The sequence below is a fragment of the Pipra filicauda genome, unplaced genomic scaffold (assembly GCF_003945595.2).
Source record: "Pipra filicauda isolate LSUMZ 115617 unplaced genomic scaffold, ASM394559v2 scaffold137_size4652046_pilon, whole genome shotgun sequence".
In the NCBI taxonomy this organism is placed as follows: Eukaryota; Metazoa; Chordata; class Aves; order Passeriformes; family Pipridae; genus Pipra; species Pipra filicauda.
This window is the reverse complement of record NW_024103851.1, coordinates 598,876-621,149: the sequence shown is the minus strand read 5'-3', so window position 1 is coordinate 621,149 and position 22,274 is coordinate 598,876. Positions and strand designations below refer to the sequence as shown.

The 22,274-nt window shown below is 35.8% G+C and overlaps 1 protein-coding gene across 1 annotated transcript in view; it reads left to right on the top strand.

Annotated features, from left to right (window-relative positions):
- The window catches only part of CNTNAP2 (contactin associated protein 2), a 1,021,678-nt gene that overhangs the window by 698,029 nt on the left and 301,375 nt on the right, over positions 1 to 22,274 (top strand). The window contains exon 13 of the mRNA XM_039378395.1: positions 18,572 to 18,772. Coding sequence (XP_039234329.1) covers positions 18,572 to 18,772 — 201 coding nt within the window. The remainder of the gene's footprint in view (positions 1 to 18,571; positions 18,773 to 22,274) is intronic.

Here is a 22,274-nt window from a genome sequence, read left to right as displayed (position 1 = left end):
TGCAGAAAAAATATCTAAACCATAAAATAAAAAATACCTCATGAAGGTATTAAAAATACCTCCATAAGAAGGTTCTTAATTTGCTCTATTTCAGTTGAGAACAAACTTTATCACTGACATTCAAGGTAGCTTCTTAAGTCAACAAGTGATAGAAACATTTCCTACTGTCTGACTACATTCTTTTATTTTTTACCCTTTCTGTCCCACCTCAAACTCTGAAGCGTCATATAAGATTATACAGGAATAAAAGTCTGTCGTGTCATCCTCTTAATTTATTTCAGATGCTCATAGCTGGAGCCTAAGCATCATAGAACATCCATTCATCAGGCATTTGAGGTCATCACTGACCTCAAACAATAAGAACAGGCATTTGAGAGTGACATAGAAGATATAATTGAAAATAAAGCAGAATCTTTGTTTTGCCAAATTATTGGAGGATGAAAAAATCCTGACATCGTCTGCAATCAGAAAATATTCCTCATTTGTTGGAAACGAGCTCTCAGAAATTAAAATACAACAAATCTATTTAGAACTCTTTGTGCGTTGCAGGGCCCCACAAGCCTAAATTTCAAGAAACATGTCCATTACTGGGGGAGAAGAAAAAAGGAATGGTTGGAAAGAGAATGATGAACAATACCATCTACCTCAAACTGTTACTGTGAATGTTAGAAGCAAACATTTAGCTCTGGATTCACTCCTACACACTTGCTCCCTACTGGGGACGTAAGAAACTCAACACAAACTGCTTCAGGCCAGTGATATGCTTCAGTTATCCCTAGAAAATTGCTTCTGTAGAGAGTATTACTGAAAGCCCAAACAAAACTTGTCTTTTCTGTAGAACCGTTTTTTCTGCTTTTAGTCAGAAAGTTAAGGTCAAGTTAAGACTAGACAGTTAATTCACCCTGAAATAATGGAAGTTGGTGGGTTTCAATTTTTTTTTTATTTTAATGATATTTTCTGCAGAGTTTTTCTGTTCTGTGGGTGGGTAAAGATGTTGGGAGGTGTGTGTTTTTGCCTACTCCCTACATCACTGGAAAAGTTGCTCTATGCTTCTGTTGACTTTGAGGAACAAGCTCAGTGATTCAACTGTGCTTTCTCAAAGCCTGAAAGGTGTGAGTCACTAAGTTCACCTGGGGATTTCTGGCATACAGAAATACTTTCTCATATGTGCTTCCCCCTTAAAGCTTCCTTGTTCTTAAACAACACTTCAAAGAACAACTTCTCAGCAATTCATATCCATGGTCATTTGTTTGACTGCTTCTACTGTCTTGTCTAGTTCACAGGCGGTGGGAATAGGAAGAAACCACTTACCTGTTCTAAGTGTTCTTGCTATTGCTAATTTCTCGGAAACTGAAATCAGTGTAGCTAAACATTCAGAGAGCAGATTAGTTCAAAGGAAATGTATAAAATCCTGTTCAGATCCCAAAAGGTGTAGAAAGTTCACTTTTTACTGAAATAGATAACCAAGTGATGAAACAATTACTGACAATTTTTAAGAGTGAAAAGAGATTCATTCTACTGTAGAATTGCCAATCAGCATTCAGAGTGCAGTACTGCACACCGATGTGTAATTCTCTAAACTAATTTGCCTAGAAGGATGGGTAAGCTATGTTGTCACTATTGATGTTAAAAAAATCTCAGGCCTTCTTGATTCCACCTGTACACTCTGAAAGATATTTTTAACAAATTATTTGGGCAATGAATAAGTTGCAGTAGATATCCATTTTGATCTGTACATACGCAGAGAAGAAAAGTACTGTTGATGCAGTTTCCCTAGACAAGCAGGAGGTGTACAGGATGACAGGATTCCCATGTCTCCCTCACAGGACTTGCTAACAAGTGAAGTCAATGTAGATTATGTAGAAGTGTGACTGTACAGTGTTGTGAAGTATTTGTGTGAAGGCTGTTTTCAAACACTCAGAGTAAATACCATGTCTGCATTTCATCACTTAAAATTAGTCTTAGTGCTTTTCTACAAAAGAGAAAAAAATGTACAATAACTATACTGTGAATTTACAGAAAATCTTTTTACTAATTTCCATATGGGCGCTCAGTATGGATTTTAGGGCAGCATCAGAAGCATGCTGTAAACTCACCTCCACCTCTGTTCCACGTGGTGGAAGACCTAGAACTGGAGAAAAAGACTGAAGGGGGGATAACAATGAGGGCAAAAAGGACTTCAATCTGGTATCATCTAGGAACTGGCCTCAATGGTTGAAATAAACTGGATAGAACTTAAAAGCAAACTAATGATAACATTCCATATGGTTTAGTAAAAAGAGTCCAGCCAACATGAGCATAAGGTGAGGAGTCTGTGAGACCTTGTGCAGTCAGTAGGGAACAACTACAGCTGCAGAACTTCCACAGAGCAAGCTTTCAGATTTGGAATGGAAATCTGCAGATTATGCAAACGAGGTCTCTTATTCAGAGACTCTTAACTGCTCAGTGTTAGGAACTCCCTCCACATATGTACTGGAAGCCAAGTATTTCAATGTCATGTTAGAGATCTGTATCCACTTTTATTGTGTTCAGAGTTCATGTCATTAAGAGTATTAACATGTTTTTTATGCTTCCCGCTTTGGGGTTTTTTCCATTTGCTAAGCTCAAGTTATCCTTTTCTCAGGGGAACTGAAAATATTGGCTTTATCTAGTATGGTTCAGGATATACTTCCTTGAGAGAGAACTATTGAGGTAATGATCTTCCATTATCCTAGATGAGATATATGAGAATAACTCTGCACACATTGAAGCATTCAATAGTAAGCAAGTTAAGAAAATTGGTGAGAAGAAATTATTCCCATCCTAAAATTATTTTTGTGGGTTTCTCCAAAGCAGTACCTTAAACCTTGAGATGATACAACTCCAAAGAAAATAGCTTTTTATTTCCACTTTGGAGTGCACTTGTGCATCACAAATAGAAATCACTGTAGATTTTCTTTCAGACCAGTATTTTCTGACTGCAATGGAATAAACCTGTCAGTAGTCATAAAAGAAAATTAAATGTGTTTAGTAGCGTGTCAGTAGCAGTAGAACAAAATACTGTCACAAAAGAATTGGAAATGACAATGTTGTAAATTACCGGATTGGAGATCTAAGGCCATCACTGCTCAATTGGATTCCCTTTTTCTTAGCAATAGTCTGGGGAAAGAAATTAGTGCTGTCACAGAGACATGGATATTCCACAGAAACTGCTTGGCAGGTATGTTGCAGGATTTTGAAAAGCAAAACTGACTTAGCTCTCCAAAGCCAGAGCACTATTTGTGGGTCTAGATCAGACATGCTTGTCAGAACCATTGGCTTCTACCTGAAGATATGTTGTTGCTAATATTGTTCTGGTAATTGCCACAGAAATATGCTGAAATGGTTAATTTTACTTGTGCTGTACAGTGAGCATCTAAGGAACAACCAGCTGAGCCAATTGCATGCTAACCACAAGGTGCACTGAGACTATTCTGAGCACTGATTATACTGAGACTACCTGTCTGCTAGACGGAGTAAATACAACTAGGGCAGATTCACAAGTATTTCTACTCAAGAATTATCAGCAAAAGGCCTTACTCATGAACTTGCTTTGTACGCTAGCATGAATACTCATGGCTTGCTTGTCTATCTCATTGCATAAACCAGATTACTTGGAAATTACAGGTCTATGGGAATTAAAAATTAAAAACAAAAAAAGACACTAACCTTTTTTAACGTTACTATTCAGAAGGGCCTTCTGATATTTATTTCAGTGATCTTTATTGCTGTGTACGGTAGCTCTGAGTGGTTGCTTCATTTCTGCCTGACATTTTTGCCACAGTGGTCACAGATTTTTGCTACAACTGTCATTGTAATATTAAACCTGTGTTACTTAATGCCCAGCAGTATTGCAAACCTACGGCTGCAAATGCTTTGAAGGGCTCTTTGTGCAGTGGAAAAGAAACACTGCAGATGCCATAGATTAGCAATCACATTTTTCAGTCAGAATAGAAGAATCAAATTAGAGTAGCTGCTATTTCAGCCTTCTTGCTAGGTAGAAGTCACTAATCAATCTTATGAGTTTTAGTAGTACATGAAGTGCCAAATCTAGACAATTTTCAAGATTAGATTTTAATATTTTCAAATTAAATAATTTTTTTGAAAGTGGAGTTAGAACAAAGATATTAATATCCCTTGAAGCTAGTTCTGTCCCTCCCCTGTCCTTTTGTTTCCAGTCTGTATAGGCTTGGGAAATGTCTGCTATTAACTCAGTTGCTAGCACTTGGTTGAAATGTATTTTGAACTAATATTTTAATACCAACATCAGTACTGAGTGTCGTCATATTCCCTTTTCAATAATATTTTTTGCTTCATATGATTTGTAAGTTATTTCTTCACATTCCTGAGTAAGATTTCATGTGGAGCAATTGTCAGTATTATCTATGTTCTTTTGAGCAAATAAGAAAAGTAAATTTAAATCCTTGAATGTCTTGAGATAGTTCTCTCAGAATGGCTTGTCCTTTGTGTCTTAAAAAATTTGCTTTGTTACTTCCTTTTTATTTCTTGTAGATAGATAATTTTTATGGGTTTGAGTTTTTTGTTTGCTTTTTTTGTTTTTTAGAAAAGCAATAGAAAGATCTTTATTTTTTATTTATTTGCAACATATTCTTATGTCTGAATAAATATCTTCCAAGTGACTGGAATAAAATAGATTTTGAAGAAAACTGGACTGTTCATCTCTGTTTTTCCATTATTAGGAAATTCTTAGAAGGTTTTTACCTTTTTTTACCTTTTATTTTTGATGAATTTAGTGTTCATTGAATTTATGTATTGACATTTTAATGCCAGTTGAGCAAAGTTCTTTTCATAAATGGCTTTACTTTTGAGAATTGATCCATTTTTATGGGCTAAAAAAATGCTATAAATGAAAACTAGTTTTGTATCTAAAAACTGAGATTACTTTTAATTCTTGGATTAATGATGGAAGACTTTTATCTTGTCATAAATTTCCTCAACTATCCAAACTGTGTGTTTAGTGAAGTTTTACTCATTAAGTAGATACTCAGTAGATTATACTATAGGAAAATTTCAGCTCTATTGAAATGTTTGAGTTGCAGCATCGACTTCTCTGAAATAGTTTCCTGAGTACTAGAAGTTACCATTATTAGCAGTACTTTTGTGATAGTATGAGCTCCTTTTGCTGTAGGTTTTGGGTTTTTTGTTTGGTTGTTTATTTCTGTTAGGTTTATGTGTGTGTTTGTTCTTTTTAGAATAAATTAGAATAGTTGAGTTACTAGGGACCTAAAACACCCATCTAGTGCCTGACCACTTCAGGGTTGACCAAAAGTCCAAAAGTTAAAGCATGGTTTTAACAGCATTGTCCATACTACTCTTTCCTCTAAGGAAACCTCAGTAAGGAAAAGACCTCACTAAAAGCAAGTGTGTTAGTGCATTGGCGAGGAATGATGTCCAAATTCTACATGCTCTGTACATGTGTGCAAAGTTCATGCAGAGGGAACCAAAAGCCTTTCTTTCACCTCTGACATCCGCACATCCAAAGCAACATATACAGTACAAATCCCCTTACTTACATAGTCTGAATGTCCATATTACTTTAAAAAAACACCCAGGAGCTGCATCCAGTGCATGGCCGCCAGGAGAAGGGACAGATCCCTGGACCTCCTGGGCACAGAGACTAACACTGCTCGTGTTCTCTCCTTTAGACATTGGTGGTTGTTCACTTCCCCTCCTCAGGAAGCTGTAGGGAGCAGTGAGGTCACCCCTCAACCTCCATCTCTCCAAACCAGACAAACCTCATGCCCTCAGCTGCTCCTCAGAGTACCTGCCTGTCAGTCCATTTCCCAGCTTTGGTGCCCTCCTATGGACACATTCAAGTACTCTAATATCCTTTTGAAGTGGTGGGAGCTTATAATCACACAATACTTAAAGTGAGTCCACACCAGCATTAAATACAGCAGGGTAATCACTTCTTTTGAGCATCTAGTTGTACTGTGTTTGGTGCATCCCAGGGCACAGTTTGCCCTTTTGGCTGCTAGGGCACAAACTGCTGACTGCTGTTGAGCCTACTGACAACCAGCACCTCCAGACCCCTTTCTGCAGCCACTCCTCTCTCAGTTTAGACTTTTATCTGGTGTTGCTCTATCCCAGAGGCAGAACCTGCCATTCGTTCTTGTCGAATTTCGTGCTACTCCTATCTATCCAGATCCCCATGTAAGGCCTCTTGTCCCTTGAAAGTCAACAGCACCTCCTAGTTTAAAATTGTCCCCCAACTCACTAACCATGCATTCAACTTCTGCATCCAGATCACTGATGCAAATATTCAACAGAACTGGCCCTAGAATTGAGTCCCGAGGAACAGCACTAATGGACTGGTCACCAGCCAGATGTAGCCTGATTCACTTCAACCCTTCAAGCCCTTCAGCCAGTTCTTCACCCAGTGCGCCATGAACCTGGGTTGGGGGGGGTTGGGGTTTTTTCCTCCTCTTTTTTATTTTCCCTTTCCCCTCTTAATTAGTGGAGAAGTCTCCTTGAGAGGAGTGGAATGAAACCTTTGGCCCATTGATTTAACTGGGGAAATTTTGTGTTTAGTTTTGGTTTCTTTATGCACAATATTTGTGTGTGTTTGCGTGCATTTTGAATTTTTGTAATAGTATGAAAGAAATAAATATGCATAGTCAGTTATGCAAGTTGCAGACCTGCATTTGGTAATCTGCAAGCAGATGGATTTTTGCAGCTGCTCAGAATGCAATGAAGTCAGTAGTCTTCATAAAATTTCAGCACTCAATTGATGTAATTCACCTTCTGTAGTGGATAATAACAGCAGTTAAGCAATGAGAATAATCTGTCACAGTGTGGCAAATTTTAAAACCGTGTATATATGTGTAAATATATATGTCTGATGAACAAAAGGAACTTCATAGACCTCTTGAATGCCACTATTTTAACTTGATCTATAGACAGTTTAATACTTTTCTATTCTTGGAGATCCCTATGGAAATCAGAGAACTGCCTTAATATACAAGGAAGTATAGTTTTTCTTTCTTCAAAGAAATCCACATTCTATTTATTAAATACGGAGAAACCTAATAAAATACATAACAAAATAGTTAATAACTAGAGTGGGCACTTGAAGACTAACCAACTAGTTGATTGCTAAATGATGTCCTTTACAGTTGATAATTTCACTTCAGGTTTACTTATTTTATTCCAGACACCATCTTTTTATATTATGATGGAGAAATCATTTAAAATTCTACATAAAATGTGGTCAAACAACTAAATGTCCAGTAAAGCTGTATGAAATGTGTGCATACTTACCTGCAGAAAAGATTATTCATGTGTAAAGAGTCATTGATAGAGGCCAAAGGGTAGGCCCAGGCCAAGCATGCTGAAGTATATGGGTAAGCTGTAATTAACTTTTGCCAGAATTGACTTGACCATATGTGGAACTTTTCTTGATACCGTGGGGTATTCTCTATAACCCCTAGATATCAATCACCTATGTGAATAAAGGTTTTTCCTTGTAAATAATATTTCTCATTGCTCTAGAAAGTATTCAGCTGTTGTAATGGATGGCTTCTGTATATGTTTGGAACCTCCATAGGAGCAGAGACAGTGTAATGCATCTTTCACTAAAGATATAACAAAACACTTAGCTATTCATTGGACTTGAGCTGCAAAAACCAATTATGCACAATCATGAATTTTTCAGCATCTCAGAAATATTAATTTAAAATATATCACTTCTACATAATGAAACATTAAATTTATTAATAGTGTTATATTTCTGAGTATTATTGGAGTGTATGGGATAGTATTTACAAGCCTTCAATGAAAAGGAAAGCATTATTAGACCTAGTAAAAAAGCATCTTCATTTTCACATATGCCACCCTCTTCTCCAAATGCTGTGGTGTTTTCTGTATGCTCTAATTTCTATATTGGGGTATTAAAAAAAATATTCAGGAGCACCAGTTTTAGGGAAATACACATATTTCTGCTTTTCTTCTCATGAGTCCTATGGCTGCTGATACTGGAAAGAATTTTCTAAGAGTAAGAATCTGTTGGATATCTGCTAGCAGGAAGCCACTGAGGCAGCTGGTACAGCACTGGGCTCTCTTAGAGTGTTGTTTCTACACAGCACTGCCTTTGAGCTATATGGCACTCAGGGTACTGCTTTCACGCATACATACTGCAAGGATAGTTGGAGTTTCTGAAAGTGTGAATTTGTATTTCCTTAAAAGAAACATTTGTATAAAAGCACTCTGTTCCTTCCCCTGGAAGTAGAGTCCTCTGCAATGAGTTAGGATGCTTTAATGATGGTTGTGTAGGTCCTGAGAAGGTACACTAAACTACATATAGCAATATTGTTTGTTATTTTGGCGATGTCCCAAGAAAATATGCTTAAGTTTATACCATAACCTTCAAATAGGTTTCCTTAGTATGTGTGGCCAATATGATTGAGAATAATGATGAAATTATTACATACTACCAAGAATGTCTATGAAAACTTAGAATTGTAAATTCTCCAATCTAGGGACACTGAAAGCAAAATAAAAATGTCTTTTCGGGACGTTGCCTAACATTCAGTTTATTGATGCAATAATTAGAAAGGCTACTTCAGCACACTATATTCCTTTCCCCATCTGTCCATGGAGAGGGGATAGCAGGATATGAGACGAGAGTGCAGGATGTACTTGAGAGAACTAAGTTGTATCAATGAAGAGTATGTTGAGGATTCAAGCAGTCAGAAGCTGCTGGAAGAACAAAAGGTAAGGTTTCTTTAGTGGTAGCAGTTGAGACCCACATTAGTCTTCTTTCTGCCTCTCCATTAGAACAGAAAGTCAACCAGGATAACTCAGGAGATGGTTTCTTATGATTCAAGATAACATAGTGAAAGTTTTGAAGAGCCCTTTTGTTTAGGATAGCCTTTGAAATATATATATATTTTTAAACTGTGTTACTTTTTTTAGTGATTCTAGGAAGCCCTGTTTGGGATCATAGCTAAATGATTGTGCTATGGTGCTTTGTAAAACAAAAATTCAGGCAGTAGCTGATTTTCTTTTTTAAGTGCATATATTCCTATGATGTGCTAAAATAAACTGAAAGACACTTTAAAGGAGATGTATTTGATCTTTCCATTTGTATACTGGGTTATATATGAGACCACTCCTCAGAACGTAGAATCAGTTGTCAATTTTTCAGTTACTGAACTGTAAAAAAAAGTGTCCAGCCCTTGCCCATATTCTGTTCACAGTGCTGAAAACAACCACACTGTTAATTCTTTTATGTCCTTTGTTCTTGACTTTAATGTTCCTTAATCTAAACTGAACTGCAATTGCCATCTGTTAGACCAGGCACTTAAATGATCTGAGTCCTCCTTCATATGGCTATACTGCGCCTCATTATTTATTGTTCCTTTCAATATATGATTATTCTTAAACTCTTGCTTCTAATAACACCCACATGAAGTCATTTTTGATATTAGGGCCCAAATTGGATTTAGATTCCTCCCCCCTCCAGGCACCGTTTTTCAGCCTAACAACTTCTGTTGCTACAGTGCTTTTGCTTTGAAGGTATGAGCGCTCTCTGTTCTGTTTCTCAAGGTACTCTTGGCATTAGCTTTTTACATACAACTGTGCTGAATGGTTTGAAATCATGTCCAGTATTTCAGAGAAGTCATCCTCTTCTTACCACTTAATTCATGTCTTCTCAGGTTTCTAGCAAGTTGTGTTACTTCTCTGGCAACTGAAAACTTTATTTTGGTCACTTCTTTCTACTCCACCTTGTAAAGCATCTGATTTATCTATTACATATAGATTTAAAATATTATGAATTTATATTGCTCACTATCAGAGTAAGTTCACGAAGTAAAGTTTTCTCTGTCCTGAGTTGTTATGAAAGAAACTATGTAAATACAAGGGAAGTGTACGGTTTCATTGCCTCAGAAGACAGTCTTCAAGTGAAAAAGGAACATACCCAATTGGGTATGTAGTTGGTAATTAAATTTGAAGATTCATTATTATCTTGATGAAGAAAAATGAAAGGAAGGAATGAAAGGAGTAGAAGGAGAAAATGAGTGCAGGAATGTTTGAACTAAATTTTTTGATTGATCTTATTTCACACCTAGACAGACTAAGAAACACACTGATTTCAATAGATTTCAGTTCATAAGAACACTTTTCATTTACTCTTTTTTTTCCCTGAATATTGGATTTTTTTTCATCTAAACCTCACTTTATATATTAGTAAAATGAAGGCAATAGTATTCATGTCACCAGAGTAACTTTACCGCAAAATTGACATTTGCAAATCTCAGGCAAGATTGTCAAAACACCCATTAACTTCAATCGAACACACATTTTTTCATTTTCATAAACCCAACTGGAGCACCCTTGAAGTCCATAGCAGAATCAGTTTCAAATTGCTACATATAGTTTTAAGCTTTTATATATAAACGCATTTAGAAAGAAATATAAAAGGAGGGAGAAGAGGATATTGTCTACTGTAATTTTTTCCACATCAATTATATACATCAATGTGTCTACAATGTTGTCGCAAAAGGTGCCTAGTTTAATCATGTTGCTAATGCCTGTTGTGTTACCATCCCACACAATTCAACAATATCAACTAGGCTCTTATCAGAAAATAAAATGGGAGACCTTGTAATATCAGATGATTACAATAGTAATTTTTATCCTCCCTAGAAGGCAGTCCACTTTTAAATGGGCTGTCTTGTTTAGTTTCTTGAATGATTTGTAGTACAGCATATTATAGAATACACTGCAGTAATCTAATTTGAGGGGATAAATGCACTGATGATGGTAAAAATCGTGATGTCTAGTAAAGAGCTATCTCCAGGCTGACACTTGTGAAGAAAACCCATTCCTAAGCGTTAACGTAACGCAGTTGTCAGACACTGGTTAGAAATCCAATAGGGCCCACAGGCATTAATTGTTAACAACAAATGCAGAGCACCCAGCAACAGATGAAGATGACCATAATTTTTATTACACCTTGAAATTACTTCCTGCTGTCATTGTCATAGATGTTGCCTTACATTTAAGTTCACTGAGCTTTCAGCTGACTATCCCATCCCTCCATGTTATCTGAATCCCAAATATGCACTGCCAGCTTAAAGAAGACACAGAGAGGTATCAGTAGTGTAGTAGATCATCAGCACAGACCACTGATCCTTGCTAGTCTTCCTACAAGTTCATGCCAAATAAGCCTACCAAGCAGGAAGAGGGTTGGAATAAAACTCTTCTCAGCCAGCAACATTTTAGGTGAAAAGTAATTAGCTACTATGGCAGACAGCCATCTAAAAGAAATCCCATCAGCTTGAGGGTTAAAGTTTCCATCCTGTCTATTTTGCCTATGGCTAATGGATAGAGCACACCGTGGACCTTGGTGTGGACTTGCAATCTTTTCTTTTGGACTTGTAAATAATGACGGTCAGAAAAAGAATATGAATTATTTTATATGCTCAGGCATTCTCAAAACCATCTTCTCTGAGACTGCAATCAGGAACCAAAGTGTTCTCATACAGGATGACATTTGTCAAGGCTGTCAGCCAAATTTTAGGTCATGCAACCGCATCCATCAAAACAAACCACCACAGATCTATTGAGGGAGAAAGAGAGCAGATTATCTTTCCTGAGAAATAAAACTGTTTTCTGATTTCTTGAAAATATTTAATAAAATAATATATTAAGAATTTAATTCCATCAATGCTAAAAAAGTAAAACTCTAATAGTGATAACTATAACTGTAGATTAAATTAAAAGGTGGAAAATATATTAGCATCTGTGAAATACATGCATTATATTTTTCAAACTTATTTCCAGTTAATCATCATCACCATGTAGGAGCAGATATATTTCCAAAAGAATTTGTGCTGAGAAGCTAGAACTTGTTTCACTAGGAAGGCTTTCTGCTTAGGTGATGGCTCTTTCTCAAAGGCAATTTCAATGATTTCCCCCACCCCTGCATAGCTTGAAAAGTTCTCAGCCTTCCTCTCTGGTATGCAGAGAGATAACATGTTTGCTGACAGGCACAAGGCCTCCTTGGGCCAGAGAGAGTGGAGGAGGAGAGAGAGAGAAGATACAAAAAACTGAGGAGGAGGAGGAGTGGGTTTGCCTTTTGCTCCTGGGGCCCGATACATGCACCATTGTAAAAAAGTGGTCCTTGCATTTGAAATAAAACTTTTTTTAATCCTTCAACTGCCTTGGCATTCTTGGGAAGAATACCTATGTATGTTTTACCTTACAACCAAAGATTACTTAACTTGCTTGTCAGAAGAAAGTTTTCTTTTTTGACTGAGCACCAAGGAAATGAGTGAGGAAAGTTCAACAGGAGAAATGGAGTATCTGAAAGATAGTCAATGGAATAGTGTTAAATACTATTGCACCATCATGAAATATGTTGGATATGCTGTGGGAAAAATCACTTGAATCAAATCAAATATTTTATTTGATCATTTGGACAGCTGGTGATCAAGGAAATTTTAAATTTCATTTTGCTTTTTATTAGTGAATCGTTACTAATAACTATTGATTATTTTATTACTTAACTACTTCACTTTTTATTAGCAGAAAAAGGACTGGTGAATGGGTAGGACTGTAAGCCAGTCATTGCAATTGAAAGGTATTTTCAGCAAAACAAATTATGTCACTTTAATGTCTTTTCAAGGAAACAAGTGGTCATTTCCCTTTTTAAAAAGAAAAAAATCTTAAGGAACTTAATCTTACTGTAATGTCTGTCTGTTGGAGAGGAACTGCTTCAGCAAAGAGCAATGTACAGACTGAATTACAGGGAACCTGTTTTCTCTATAATTGCATCACATGTATTAGCAGTTTGGATCTAATTAGATTGTTCTTAATGAAAACCATTATGAATTCCATTAAGAATCTATGGTTACTGGTTTTCTGCATTCTATTGAAAGATAATTACACTTCCTCTTCCCTGATAAAAACAAAATAATGGAAGAACCACTTTTTCATATCTTCTTTCTTGTACAATTGGAACACACTATGCAACACAAAAAAAATCTAAGAAGAAATACATTTGAATGAAGGAGTGGCCATCTTGGAGACCCTTATCTTCCTGAAGTGTTAGCAATTAGCTAGTGTTGGTATTCTGTTCTCCAGGGGGAAAACTAGTACCAGCCTAATAAATCCAGTCAGGATTTATATATATATAAATTTAGTTCCATGTGTATGGGAAGTATCCAGTTTCTTCTGCTGAAGGCAAAAGCCTCTTTGTCTTAAAATATGAAAGGTTCAATTGGAAGTGAGAGGACAGAGCAGGACAGGTGTTACATTTTCAGTGTATATATTACATTCCTGGTTTATCTTACTACATAAACCAGCTTATTGCAAAAATACATTGAATTCTTTTGTCCACTTAAAACTAGGATTCAACAACATTGTTTATGCTGCAAGAATAATGGATCCATATCAAATTTAGAGCACTCATCTCAATGGCAGAATTCCTTTTCTGACACTAAAGAAGTAACTCATTTTCTTACAAAAAAGCAAAGAAGCATTTAGTGAGTCTTTAAGTGATCCTTTTAAAAATCAGGCTTTCTTACAATGCATTGATAATGGAATAATTCAGACTGCTCCAGATTTCAATATATCCAAAATTCATTGAAATCTGTGCATAGGATTAACTTTGGGCAAAAATGGAATGCAGTTAATGGAATTAGCAGTGATGCTAATTATGTTTGTATAATCTACCCTTCAGTCAGGTCAGCAAATCAGGTAATTCTTATCTTCTGAATGTTACTATGATATCAAAAGAAACTCTTTATCCAGCTTAGCTCCTTACACTACATCAGAACTGAGAAGTCTTTTGGGTTGTATGGTCTAATGATACGAGATTGACCATAAATGTGAACTCTACATAAACATCAAATTTTCTGCTACATAATTGTTTTGCTCTACTCACATGTCATTTCCAAACTTCTGTGGCTCTATATGAGTTTCATATTCAAGGCCAATCCCAGCACTTCCGTTGGCTGACTTGACTATTTATTGGATTCTAGGGTATTTTGACCAGCCTCAAATAAAACACTACATAGTGGGCTAAGCTGTAGAAGTTCACCATCACAACCCCCAGTAAATTGCATGTAATATTGCAAAAAACCTCCTTTTTTCACTATCCTTTACCTTAATTTTCTTTTACACTCTTTTGTGTGATATTGCTTTTTTTTTAAATTAAAACATACTTTGATTTCCTTTAAACATTAACTTTTATATTCCTGCTAATGTCTGCAAAAAAGAAACATTATGAGAATATTAACATTAACCTTAAATTACTAATAACTACTCAACATTAATTCATTTTACTATTATTTTTAATTTGAATAACTTAGGTCATAAGCACATAAAATATTTTATAGAAAATGCTGCTTAACAGCATTATAATTGTTAAGTGAAGTCTGCTCTTTATAGGTGTGTTTGGCTATGCAGAAGTCATATACACAGCTGTGACTGACAAATTGTCTCTAAACACTTGTGGTTAGCAATCGCCATATGTCATGCATTCTTAAAATAACTGCTAGTGTATTAGGGGAATACTCATTCCAGTGTTGTGGTGACTGTAATTGCCAGGAATATATATCAAATTACAGTTAACTAGGACAGATTTTTCACTTCCCTGTACTTTAAATGAGATTTCTGTGTACTATTGACAGAAATAAAGGGTAGCTTTTCTTGCAGATTTTGACATATTAACCATGCCTACTGCATCCTGTTCTCAACTACATGAGAATAATGCCATAAATTGTGATGATACAGGTCTTTGAGATAGTGTGAACTATCTGTGTTACCTTTTCTGTAAGGGAAGTTGGCTGCAAGCAGGTTACTAATTCAATCTTTCTCAAGAATGGTCTCAACTAACAAGCAGTTTGGGAGAAATTGGAACCACAAGTGAACATGATGGCCTTATTTTCATGCTATAAGTGTCTAGCTGGTTTCCATGGGAAGAATTAACATGTTAAAAAATTATTAAGATTTAAAGGGAAAAGCAGTTTGTAATCAGCACTCAATAGATATGGTATTTTTCTGGCAACTTTCTCCTTTAAGCCTTTCCAGACATCTTAAAGCCATTCCCAGATGTATAAATGTATGAAATGCAGGAGTCTGCTTTTTTTTGAGGGGAGATGGATTTTTTGCTGTGACCATATTACACTGTCAATCTGTTTTTCCAGTCAAAGAAAGGCCCTGTCATTTTGTACAGTTTTGATCCATGAGTCAGTTAAATAAGGAAAATGTGTGAAGAGTGTAAAATTCTTGACCCAAATAAAGAACTTTCTTCCTGTACACAGCTCCCAACTTTTCCTCCACACTCTTTCTGTGCAGGTCATTCAGCTTCCAGAGTTTGGACAAGCCAGCTTGCTGAACATGTTTATCAGTCATTTGAGCCAGACTATCCACAAATTAGTTGCAAGTGAATTGAGAGCTACATTTATTTCCAATATCTAGATGCTAACCAATCTCCCATCATCTTTTAGATAGCAAAAAAAGACTTAGTTGCTTTTCTAGAAATAGTAATTGACTTTATGCACATATATGTATATTGATAAATAGATACATTACAAGGTGCAACAAGCTCTTACCCACTGGTAGTACTTGTGCTTTGACAGAACGATCCTGAAGTTGTTAGAGGATACATTTGACTGACAAGAATATGTTTCTATCTTCTTTAATACAGTGTGCCATAATAAAGTTTGAAACTCCCTAAGTGGGAGGGGAAGTGTCAGGGCTGCATTTGCTAGAATCTACTATCCATAAAGGAATCCCTTCTTAGATATAATGCTTAACACAATTCCTATTGCTAATGACATTCCTAGTCTCTCTTAATGGCTAGTCTAGGAGTCTTTGCTCAGAAATCCAGTATGAGGCTCTAACTGTCCTAGTACATTCCTTACTAACACTTTTGAGCTCTTATATGTACAATGTTTTCTGCAAAAAATGAGACATTTCTGTCAGTGAATGTATAAGCCTTTCTTGGAAATGAATCTGCACTAAACTTGCATCCCAGGCTCTCAACAACGCTGTGTTATATGCTCTGTATAACTTGACAGGGAACAATTATAAATTTTTTCTTGATACTTGGGAGTGGAATTAAAGAAATACAGAAATAAGAATTCCCGTTCTTAAATACAGAAATAAGAATTCCTGTTCTTCCTTCCCCCTGCTTTATTTTAAATATTTTTTTTCTCAGTGCAAGAATATTATTGAGTTTTATACAGAGCTTTGGACTAAATATATGAATATTAAAATAATAACCATCTTGCATCACCTGCTGAATTTCATCTCATTTGGCTAGTGATGCGTACTCCCTGTGGAGGATTCGCCTGCTTTGCTTACCTTATCTCCAAACATTTGATTAGAAAGACTTACACCATATCAGTTGCAAACACATGGGTCCACAAGATTCTGTATAATCCAAAATAGTCTGACAATGTGCAGTAAAAATTAAGACTGGAAAATAAGACGGAGTCATGGAGATAAGAATAATCATAACACGGAAAGTTAACTTTACTCTGAGTTGCACCAAAACTCATCAGGGTATGGCAGCACATTTCTGTGAACGGGGTGAAGAAGTACTGAAGCACCTTTGAATATGTCTCAGTTTGGCGAAGTGTTTACATGTAGTTAAAATATTATAGTGTGGTATCAGGCCACAAGTTTTAGAATTACTTGGAGATTTGTATTAACAGGCATGACATTTACATAGAAGAATTGAAAACATACTGTTATGCTCTACATTTTGTGGGGTTTATTGCTGTAAGGCACATCTGTCAGGTGAATTAGTATTCTCTGAAGCTGACAGGTGAACTCTCTGGAGAATCTGTTTTTGTGATAAATACAGCAAAGTTAGCAGAATGGTGTGGTTTTGTCTCTGCATCGCTGGAAGGACAACTGTGGTCAGTGGTGTTGCTCTACAGGAACAGCTGAACTGTCTAAGGCAAAGGCCTGGCTGACTCATTTGGGAAACTGGGCTTTTGTGCAAGCCTGTTCAAGGCACCAGGACAGATTCTTACAGATTTTTTTTAAGGTTCCATATTTCTTGTTTCAAGATACATTTCTTTGACTCGACCCTTAGTAGTAGAAGGATACAAAGCAGAAAATTTAAAAGAGAAACAGAAAAACGATGTAAAATATGAAAGTACTGTACATGACAAATATTACTGACAAAACCTGGTGCAGTTCTAGAAAGTTTTATGGTAATATGCTACATGGTAATCTATAGAGAAAAGAGAATTTTCTGGGGTTTATTTACAGAGAATAATTGACCTATTTCACTCCATGTCTATGTGAGATGAACAATATATGTAGTAAATACCAGCTGAGATAGTGTATTTTTACAGTAGTAGGTAGTCAAATTCAATTTGAAAATTTTTCACACCTAAGTGATATAATAGTATTCTTACAGGAAGGCAATATCACTAATACTGACTGACTCTTCTTGTTTTCATTTTAAAACCCTATGCCTTACTCAGATAATATTTTTTTTTTCATTTTGGTTCAGTGGAATGTCCATCTAAGAAAAAATAATGGTTAGCCTATAACAGGAAAGTTTCTGTGCCTTTTCTTTATTTCCTTTCTAAACTACCTTCCAACTTCCACAAATCTTTCTACAAGAGGAGTATGGAGTGTGTTGTTTCATTGTTATGATATCTTATCTTAAATCTTCTCTGGTAACTATTGACAAATGGTACATAGTAACACTTCCAGTGACTTGCTGTTCAGTAGTTTAAAGCAATATAATGCATACAGACCCTATTTAGGCTGAATAATGTACACTTTTTGCACGAACCTGCAAAAAATGGTTGTTGAAGGTGAGAGATTTGGCCAGTTCTGCTGTATTTCTTAACAACAAAATTAGATCATCCTTCTTTGTGTCTTTTCACAACTACACAGAAGCTTTGTATTTCCATTCTACTTCCATTATTTCTTGTGCTGCTATCTGTACCATTAACAGAATCAATAAAGTCATATGGGTTGCTATTTAGAAATATTTGTCTCAATAAACACTAATTTTGGCTTACCCTAGGAACACAGCTTGGTTAAAAAATGTGGAAACCTTGATAAACTGCATTGTTTTCAGTATTAATTGTTAAATGATGTAATCACATAAGAATCTGGTGCATCCTTATTGTTACTTTACTACAAAGCAGTGTTGCTCTCCAGCCCACAGGAATTTATCATGACAGTGAATTTTCTTCACGTAGAGACCTTGAATCTTTAAGGCATCAGCCTTGTGTCCTTCTGATCAAAATTAATACTTACTAGTTCCATATGTAATTATTAACATCAGTTTCTTGTTCAAGGAAGACTCCTCACATTATCTTTTCATAAAGGTGATCAGAGTCTTTTCCCATCATGGGTTCTTAGTTGTTGGAACTATACTCTCACATGATGATTTTTCACATTCAATGTCCTTCTTCTCCACTACCACCTCAAAAAATATATTGCAGAACATTTTTATCTTTTGTCAAAGGCCTAGATTTATTTTGATTTAGTTCCACTGCCTGTCTTTTACCAGTTCTTGTCTTGTCTTTCTTCCCCTCTCTTTCAGAGGATAAAGTATGGACAACTGTGTACCATGATCTGCAAATGCAGACTTCTGTGGGAGGCAACAGCCTGGAGAAGTTATCTGTACTGCAGCTCAACTACAGTGCAACAATGGACCAGATTTCTGCCATTACCAGTAGTGCTGAATACTGTGAGCAGTTTATCTCCTACTCTTGCAAGATGTCCCGGCTGCTGAATACACCAGGTAGGCTGAGAATGGGATATCCACTAAATATGGTGTTAAAAAACTTTATCTGAACAATTTAACAGGTATTGCTGTTAGACTAGTTCATTCATTGAACAGACTTCTTTGTTCTCTTTCATTAAAGTTGACAAAGAGGTAAATAGCTAAAAATACAGAAGACATTATTTTCTTTTTTAAAATTTCCTGTTTGCTTACTACGAAAATGATTTTTATTGCACTGTGTGTTTTTGTGTTCTTCTCTCAGATCTGTTGCTCCTTAAAGCAGGAGGCTTTTGCTAAACATGGTAACTTTTAAAGTTTAATCAATAGAGGCATTGAAAAATTGCTTTGAACTTTATCCTGGTTTTCTGGTTGTCAGTTTTCATATGCTACAAGTAGCAAGGGCACTGACTGAATAAGGGCTGGAATTTTCCCACTAATATTTCTGAAACAGTTTCTTAAACACAGAGTATTTCTGGGTAATCAGATGCCTTACACATTGTAGGGACTGTCATGGTCAGTAATGTAATTGTGTAAGAAATGATATGCTGTTACCTACAAGTAGATTCATTATAAGTTTCTTCTTTTGCTGTGTAGCTTTACTGGAAGAGAACAGTCCTAGTACTGCTTTCTGTATATGCCTCCTCAACAAGTGTTACTTGTAAGTGATAAAGACAAAAGTATTAGTTGTTCCAGAATTAGTAAAGCAGCACATAAGAAAGGAATTCCATTTTAAAAACCCTTTTAATATGCGTCTAATACTTTATGTATGTTCTAATTGTATATGATAGATTTTGATGTTAAATAAATCTTAATGGTACTTAGGGAAGACTGGTTTATAAGTGGAAACATATAACACATTTTCATGATTGTGAAATGAGTTCATTGTTATAAGAGCAATCCAAATGCATTTCAGATTAGTTTCATGGCTGCAAGCTTACTTTAGAGTGCTTCCCCTCATGAATTTGTTTTGATACATTTTCTTATGGTGCTATAGATAAGGATTCATTTGGCATGCATGTGCATCTTATTCCTATTTCCATAAGCATTCCGTTAGTTAATAGACACTGTAATGCTTGTTACTCCCTCTCCCTCCTTCCTATTGTTTTTTTAACTTTTCTAATGCATGCTTTGTCTCTGTTGCTGTTATTTTGCTCAATTTAGCATAGCACAGAGACTCTGCACTGTGGAAAATGATTTCTTCTTTCTTGGGCCTTAATATATAGGATCCTGAATCATGTTCATAACTAGAAGTATTGTGATTAGATTCTGCTGATGGATACAAGCTCCCTACTTGCATACACTTCAGAAAAGTTGTATATGGGTGTATCTTTGGGCAGGTATTAGAAGGCAGATTTATTTGTTAGTGGAGCTGGAGATAATGTACTTAGAAAGCTCATAGTTTACACAGAGTACAGTGTTAGATTCTTCTTCTTGAAATGTATAAGACTATTATTTCTGGACCAATTTGTGATTGTTAGTAGATATGTATATTATAATAAAATAAATATACACCATAATTGCAGGTGTTTGCCCTAGATTTAGAAGGACAATTAAGCAGCATAAATTACTGAAATTTTTTTAAAGAAATAATCAGTTCCAGCTATTTGCATTTTTAAGGTTCTTAGAAATTTGCGAGCATCCTTTGCAACTATCTCCTTCTTCATGTTTTAAACCTTTTTATGGAAAAACAAATTCTCTTAGAAACTAGTTTTTTGGTATGGAAAGTGAGTTTCCACAGGTATTCTGTAGTGTGTTATTTTTTCCTTTTAAGTGAGAGAAAGAAGCAACAAAGGCAGATTATTTTAACCTAGACAGTAACAAAAAATTATACTGCAGTGTTTGCATAACACCTGTAATGGTTTGTACACATAGAACAGCAGTGATTTGTGTGTTAGTGGGGAAGAGGCCAATCCATTTTCTTTCTATGTGTTCTTGGCTTCAGTCTATGGTTTCTAAACGAAAGAACTAATTTTTCACACCTTTCTCTGTTTTGAAGGATTGCCATATTTGCTGAATATATTATGACACCCTATTCATCTCACAGCACAGCTCCAAGTACTCACGTGGCTTCTTCCACCACTGAGCTTTTTGTATAAATCATTGCAGTATGGTGCCCACACAAAGAAATTTAAAAAAAATCAACATTTATATATTTCTTGGGAAGTGAGAACCTGATGGTGTTGCAGCCAGTAGTAAAACCTCTCTAGGCTTCACGGGATGAGATCAGGATTTCTCGCCTTGACCACAGGTGCTTTTCTAGGCCGAAACTTTTTTGTTTACATCTTCCAGATGTTTAACTAACCACTTAAGATAGAAAGCTCCTTTTTGTTTTAAATTGCATCAAAGAGAACTGAGAAAATGGAGAAGACAGTTCAGCAACTCAACTTTTTCACCTTTTCATCTCCTGGGGATCGTACCACTTTACAACACAATTCCTTCTCAGGAAGAAATTGCTCAGTTAATATATTTAAACAAATCAGGACCCAAGCTGTTTATTGATCTTTTAATGGCAAATAATTAACAAACCATCAATGAACTATAGTTTTTGCTGGTTTTAGCTGTACATTTCCTGGCAAGGTAAAAGTATATCCAACTAATATATGTTCTGCTGCTAATAATAGCTTAAATAATTTTTTGTATGAAGTGGAAACAACATAGAAATTCTGTGTTTGAGGAAAGTCTTCACATTAATAAACCTGTTTTGTTGTGGGGTTTTTTTGGCTGCAGGCACAAAAGTCAAAGAATTCTCATTGTCTTGTGATTTCAGACAGATACATCAAAAGTAGTCTGTACAATTCTCATTCTTCTGTTATGACTTTAAGACTTTATTGCTTCAAGTCCATGCCTTTTTCTTCTTAATAATGGACTTTCATCCAAGCAAAACAACATGTACATCCCACCAAACAGATTAAAATCATTGTTTACAGTAGGGATTGGGAATGATTTTGCAGGTAACAATGCCATAGCCTTTCCATGTAGTCTGAGGGAAGATAGTAACAAGATGTTTCATGTAAATTAAGTCATTAATGATTTCTGGAAACACTCCTGGAAACAGGAATGCCATAAGGCTCTAGGATAATTCAGGTTTGAAGACACTGAAGGATGTCATCTCGTTCAATTATCTTCTCAAAGCTGAATGAACAGTCCACGTCTAGTAATAAGCAAAGGCTATGCGGAAACGCAATTTTCTGTCTTTACTGTTTTGGCTTTGGGGTATTTTTTGTTTGTTTTGAACTCGCAGCCCAATATGTTATAAACTATGTTCAAACCTATGGGTCTGTTTCAAAGCCTTAACTAAAGATCATGAGAAAAACAAAATTAGTTAAGATAGCTTGGTGACTTTCTTCAGAAAGTTCAAAATGAGAAACATCTGCTGAAAATACACCGTGTTATCATAATAAAAAGCAAAACTATCGGTACACTGTAAATTTCTGAGGAAGCCATTTTCAAGCAGGGATCCTGCAGTGGGATCCTGACTCTGATACAGATTTCCTCTATGATTGTAACAATTTTTATTTTT